The following is a 6,741-nucleotide window of genomic DNA, read 5'->3' as shown; positions in this document are numbered from 1 at the left end:
GCTTTAGACCACTGAGCCATCTCTCCAGCCCCTATTTACTTCTTTAATGAATAGATCTAATGCATTTTAAGAAATTTTTGCTGCGGTGGACGCTGCTTGCTATAATAAGAAACACTCCTTCACACAGCCCACGAGGTAAAGACCCGCCCAGCCCGTCAGAGGCCCCGTCACGTACGGCGGTGGCGCGCGCGAGCTCGCGGCAGGTGCCCAGCAAGCCGTTCTGCAGGTCGTCCCGCTGCAGCACCACGGTCTGCACGGCGGCGGCGGCTGCGGGGCTGTCGGCGCGCATCTCGATCTCCTGGCTGGCTGCCAGCAGGGCTTGCTCAAGCGTGTACTGTTGTAAGGAGAAGAATTACAATGAATGTTCTGCACTGCTGAATTAGTTCTTTTTACTGCAGTCATCAGTGTCCTGATCATCATCATGTGAAGTAACATCCACTGCAGATAACAAACACAATTGTCTTACTTTTTCCTTGTGGAGCTGCTGAAGTTTCTCTTCCAGCGCATGTACCACTTTATCTTGTTCACATAATCGGCTTAACTTGGCCTAGGTTGTAAGAGAAGATGTCATTGGTTAGCAATTTTTAGTTTTTGCTGGAATTGGCTGAAGACAGCCATGGAATACTGAATGAGGTGATTTTTTAATTCCACTCAGTAACATCAGATTTAAAATATTGCTTATAAAGATAGAAAAACAATATGCATGCAAAGTAAAAGCATTTCTTTTTTTTAAATATTTATTTTTATTTATTAATTTATTTATTGTGTGTGTGTTGTGTGTGGCCAGCTCAGCCCACCAGGGGGCGGGGCTGGCTGGCATGCGGTGCTGGGGGATCGAACCGAGGTCCCTGTGCTTTGCCAAGCTTGTTTCAAGTAGGCGCTTTAGACCACTGAGCCATCTCTCCAGCCCCAGTAAAAGCATTTCTGCCATACTATTTAACTGAAATATTTCAAAACATCCTTAGTCCATGATTCTAATATTTTAATACAGCTAAGACCCCCCTCCCCCATCCACTGGAGAAGCTAAGCTAAGTGATGCACACAGTGCTAATTTCGCTTTTTGCTATGTAGTCCAGGCTGGCCTCCAACTCAATGACCTTTCTGTCTCAGCCTACTGAGTTCGAGGATTACAGGCATGTGTCACCACAGGTGAGACCTGGGCATGTGCTGGCGGTTCCTGTTTTTGACAGGGGGGTTGGCTGTTTTTCCAGGCTGGCCTCAAACTCTCAGTCTTTCAGCCTCAGTCCTGAGGAGCTGCCACCACCCCCAGCCGCACACACAAATAATCTTCAAACGTAGTAATACAATAAAAATACTGCTTTTGGAAAAAAAATGATTTGCAATAGTTTTATTTTTTTTTCTTCCTTTTCCCCAGCAATGGGCATGGAACCCAGGGCTTCATGCATGGTAGCTACATCTCAGTTCTAGCTTTAATCTAACTACCTAGTATTTCCGTTGTTTTGACACAGGATCTCATTATATAGTCCAGGGTGGCTTCAAATGGAGCTCCTGCCTCAGCCTCCCAAATGCTCCACTCAGGCACGTGCCACTGCATCTGGCTAGCAGCACCCCACTTTTAAAATGAGTGCATGAGAAGGTTCTGTAATTTTGATAGTGCTAAAGTCCAATTCTTTTTCTTTTTGTATTTTAGTACAGGGTCTCACTATGTAGATCAGACTCCTAGTGATGCTGTGTTCAGCCTCCCACATGCTGGGATTACAGGTATGTGCCACCACACCCGGTCTCAATCACATCTCAGTGCTCCCTGTGGGCAGGGCCACCACAGCACACCAGGAATTGAACCTGGGCTGCTGCGTCTGCCTAAGCAGGGGCTTTAATCTGCTGAGCTATGTGGCCGGCCCTAAAACCCAATTCTGGAGACTTTTTTTTTTTTTTGCGGAACCGGGGATTGAACTCAGGCCTTTGTGCTTGCCAGGGAAGTACTTATTCCACTGAGCCATCTCTCTGGCCCCACCTAAAACCCAATTCTGATGTCTCCAAAAAACCAAAACAAAACCTAGTACTAAACTTCATGGCCTACTGACAAGCTAGATACTGAGCCTTCGCCCTCTTTGCTTTGCCTCTGGAAATGATAACCCTGACTCTGTTCGACTAGACTGCAGGCTCGGAGTTCACTGGGAGGTGTCAGGGTGAGGAGGAGGGGCACTGGTGGAATAAAGATAGGAGGAGAAAAAAGTCTGGCTCATCAGAAGCTTCAGGTAGGAGTTAGAAGAACTCAAATGGGAGTCCTGACTGATTTCTAAGGCTGGTACTTTCTCTCGAAGGCCTGTTCATTTTTGTCTCCAAACCTCTGTAGCTTTAATCAGTAAACCTTTAACTTTCATGTAAGCATTGTACAATACACACATCCACACCATGGGGTGGGTAACCCAAGGGAGTAAGTGATAATTTACGTGTGAGAGGAAAAACTATTTATTCTATGCTAAATCAATTTTGAACGCATAGGAAGAAGCTCTGATTTAGTTATTTGCTTATTTGCAGCGCTTAGGCAGAGACTACCACAGAGCTGGCAATAAATATGATACTAATACTTACATCAATATCTGCTTCTTCAGGTCTGTATTTGTACAAGGTGCCTCTACATTCATCTTGGGACAGCTATAAAAAGGGAATGCCAAATAGCAACTTTAAAGGTCATATTTAAAAACAGTTTACAAATTTATATTACATATATAATGTGGCAAAAATGTTTTATGATTCTTACACTTTTAGAAGTTTAATTCAAATGCAGACCATTATAAAAATAGAATACTTAACAGTAATACAGTAAGCAAGAGACATAAGAATGAGGTTAACTTAACTTTAAGCTCTGTACACAATAAGCTGGCCAAACAAAATAGAGCACCTTACATTTTCCATTTTAAAGACAAACATTACTTTAATGAAAAATTGACGAACACAATCATAGCAACCGTACTGAATCAAATACTCGAGTCAAGCATAGTTGAACAGCCAGAGCCACCCTTCCCAGCACACACATCAGCACGCATCGTGTATGTGCACCCGCGAGTGCAGCCCGTCTGAGCACAGCTGTATACACATACGGAATAGATAAACACACATACACAGTATAGACTTATCTTGTTCTTCTGTCTTAAGAACTAAAAGACAATGGAGGAAAAGGATGGGTTTAATTGAAACGAGGAAATCATTTGAAACCTCATAAAACTGAAAGCCTAGGTTATAAACTACCATAATCACATTCCATAAAAAGCTTGTGTTGGTTGACACCATTTGTATTACTGCATTGTAAGAGGTTATTATTCTGTATATCTAAACTTTCTCTATTGCGCATCTTCCAAATATCTCTGGGGCCCGGAAGCCCTAGTTTCTCACTGTACCCAGCACTCACGGGCCAGCTTGGCCAGCTCTAGCCCAGATCACAGCACTGCCTCTGGGCAGGGAATGTCTACTGCCTGCCTTGCCCCTGGATCTGACACTCGCTGCCAGACTGGAACAAAAGCACGCGGAAAATCTCACTGGGGCTCAGTGCACACTGGGGCTACACGGGCTACATGGCACACTTCCTTCAGGTGAGGATGGGAGTAATCATGTAATTTGAAAAACTGAATTTCATATATACTTATACAATTGCATGGGAATGCATAAATGACAACACATGTTCCCTCTGTAAAAAACTGACAGCTCTTTTGTTGTTGCTGCCTTTGTTTTGTTTTAGTTATTTATTTTTTCGAGACAGGGTCTCACTGTGGAACTCAATGTAGCCCAGGCTGGCCTGGAGTTCACAGCTATTCTCCTGCCTCAGCCTCCCTAGTGCTGGGATCACAGGCGTGCACCACCATGCCCGGCAACAGTTAGATCTTTAAAAAGAAGCATAATTTTAACTGCAGATAACTCTGAATGGATCTAGAAATGTGAGGATCAGGAGAAGGTTAAATAAATGAGCACTGCAAACATACAATAAATCCTGGATTTAACAGGTCCCCTTCCAAGACATTACTTTCACATACCTCATGCAAATGAATCTGTGGCTACTTCAGGTATGCACAGTGATTGCTAAACCACAACATTTTCATAGAGATGAACATTACATGAAAAATGAATTTAATGGTGAAAGTCTGAATATTTGTGTACTATTTTAAAGATAACCCAAGAATGTCCTTATTATTAATAATAATATCATTATTCTAAAGAAATATCATTATTCTAAATTAAAGCACCCAGAGCCAGATAATAATTTATACTGCTAACTGAAAAAAGTAATGAAAAATAAGTTTAAAAATGTTTAGATTCATGATTTTAAAAGGAAGACAATGTTAAAATTACATTTTTCACACCTATAAGAAATTAAAGATGAAGGATCTTATACTAATACGATGTCACAATATACTCTGTTTGATATTTAAAGTTAAATGCAGAACAGCTTTACTAAACGATGGAATTTGACAGTAGTGTACAATGTTCTAGCTAAGTCAAAATATGAGTTGCATGCTATCTCTTATTGTCACCAGAAAAATTAGTGTTACAATGAAGACTTATGAAACTGTGGTATTTAGGAAAGTGGCATACAATTTTTATTGAGGGATCTTATTGCAGATCTGTTTTTGCATCAGATGGCACAGTGCTGACAGTCATCTACCGTGTAGTACAACCTTTGAGTAATATGTCCTTATGGTCACATAAATATACTATTACATATATAAACCTGATGTCTGTGTACCTCTATTTTTAGCACTACTGACATTTTTTATTTAAATCTTCTACCTTTATTCAGATATTAGATAGCTAATCAAATTTTTTTTTTTTTTTTTTTTTTGTCTTTTTGAGACAGGGTCTTGCTACACAATTCAGGCTGGCCTTAGGTTTACTTTGTAGCCCAGGCTGGTCTTGAACTTGCAGTCACCCTCCTGCCTCAGCGTCCCAGGTGCACCACCATGCCTGGTTCCAAATTCTTTAATTAATCTTCTCCTACATAGTTTTTGAAAATTAGAACAAAAGTTTAAGAAAGATTATTATTTTTTTTTAATTTTATTTGTGTGTGTGTGTGTGTGTGTGTGTGTGTGTGTGTGTGTCCAGCTCAGCCCACCAGGGGGCGGGGCTGTCTGGCATGTGGTGCTGGGGGATTGAACTGCGGTCCCTGTGCTTTGCTAAGCTCGTTCTAAGTAGGTGCTTTAGACCACTGAGCCATCTCACCAGCCCCAAAAGATTATTTTTCAAAAGCTTAATTTTTTTTTAAGCTTAACTTTCTTTTGTTTTTATGTATTTAGTACACAGGGTCTACAGGGTCTCACTACACAGAGCAGACACGTAGTGATCCTCCTGTTTTCAGCCTCCCAAGTGCTGGGAACACAGGCACACGCTACCACGCCCAGCACGGCAGGCTGGGAAAGCTTAACTTTTAAGCATGGCCAGTTTTCCACTCTGATAACTGCTGATGCTTTTTTCAAGACAAGACAGGTTTGTTTGTTTATTATGTATTTGGTATAGTTTCACTATGCCGCTCAGACTCATAGTGATCCTGCTGTTTTCAGCTTCCCCACCTCTGGGATTGCAGGCATGCGCTACCATGTCCCATCTCAGCAGGCCCAGCATACCCAGGGGTGGAGCCAGTGCAGCATGCGAGGCCAGGGATGGAACCAGGTCCCTGCACTTGTCTAAGTAGGCACTTAGTCTGCTGAGCTCTCGCTGGTCCTGACAAGCATAATTTATTAGGAAAATAAATTAGTAATAACTTATTATTATAAATTATTATATTAATAACAAAACTTCCACCTAGGATTGAAAAGTTTATTATTCTGTGGTCAGTCTGAAAATTCTAGTATGAAAAATATAAATTTGATGAGTATTCTGATTAACTTAAATTGTGCATCTTTAAATTCATGCTTTTTAATGATAAAACATGTTTTATCACTTTTCATCTTTTCTTCACTTTTTTAATGGTGCGGGGGAGCAGGTGAGATACTTAGCGGACTAAAGCACCTGCGTAGGCAAACTTAGGCAAGCGCAGGGACCTTGGTTCAACCCCTGGTACCACATGTCACGCCAGCTCTGCCCGCAGGGCAGGCTGAGCAGGCCACAGAGTCTCCGCATAGTGGTGCACACCTGTAATCCCAGTGCTGGGGAGGCTGAAAGCAGGAGGATCACTATGAGTCAGAGCTGCATAGTGAGACCCTGTAACAACCAAATACATAAATAAAATAAAATAAATAGTGCTGGGGACAGAATCCAGGGTAATGTGTGCATGGCAAGCGTTCCAACACTGAGCTACACTCCCAGTACTGTTTCACCATTTTCAGATTCATCTTTTTATTTTTATTTATTTTTTTGGCGGAACTGGGGGTTGAACTCAGGCCCTTGCACTTGCCAGGGAAGCGCTTATTCCACCAAGCCATCTCCCTGGCCCTCAGATTCATCTTTAGCATGGAAGTTCTGGTGTGATCTTTGATTGATGAGTCCTGTTTTGTTTGTTTATTTATTTATAACAGCCTTTCTACACAGTGAAGACTTAAGCTCAAGGCAATCCTCTTGCCTCTGCTTCCCCAGTGTTGAGGTTACAGGTGACAGCCACCACGCCCAGCTTTTTGTTGTTAAAAATGCTTTAGAAACACTAGAAGAGGGCTGGTGAGATGGCTCAGTGGTCTAAAGCACCTACTTAGAACAGGCTAAGCCAAGCGAAAGCACAGAGACCGTGGTTCAATCTCCAGCACCACATGCCAGCCAGCCCCGCCCCCTGGTGGGCTGAACTGGCCACACACACAC

At 42.3% G+C, this 6,741-nt stretch overlaps 1 protein-coding gene across 8 annotated transcripts in view; it reads right to left on the bottom strand.

Moving 5' to 3' along the window:
- Positions 1 to 6,741, bottom strand: part of Plekha5 (pleckstrin homology domain containing A5) — a 253,614-nt gene that overhangs the window by 34,134 nt on the left and 212,739 nt on the right. For 7 of the 8 annotated variants that reach the window (XM_023709527.1, XM_023709526.1, XM_023709529.1 and 4 more), the window contains 3 exons: positions 2,557 to 2,619; positions 467 to 547; positions 176 to 334 (listed from right to left, as the gene is read on the bottom strand). In XM_023709527.1, the coding sequence (XP_023565295.1) occupies positions 176 to 334; positions 467 to 547; positions 2,557 to 2,619 (303 nt within the window). Of the gene's footprint in view, positions 1 to 175; positions 335 to 466; positions 548 to 2,556; positions 2,620 to 3,086; positions 3,123 to 6,741 lie in introns of all 8 variants that reach the window. The other variant, XM_023709532.1, reaches the window with a different exon arrangement.

The sequence above is a fragment of the Octodon degus genome, unplaced genomic scaffold, assembly GCF_000260255.1.
Source record: "Octodon degus isolate 3935 unplaced genomic scaffold, OctDeg1.0 scaffold00012, whole genome shotgun sequence".
In the NCBI taxonomy this organism is placed as follows: domain Eukaryota; kingdom Metazoa; phylum Chordata; class Mammalia; order Rodentia; family Octodontidae; genus Octodon; species Octodon degus.
Note: the sequence above shows the minus strand (reverse complement) of the source record. Positions and strands in the feature narration are given on the sequence as shown.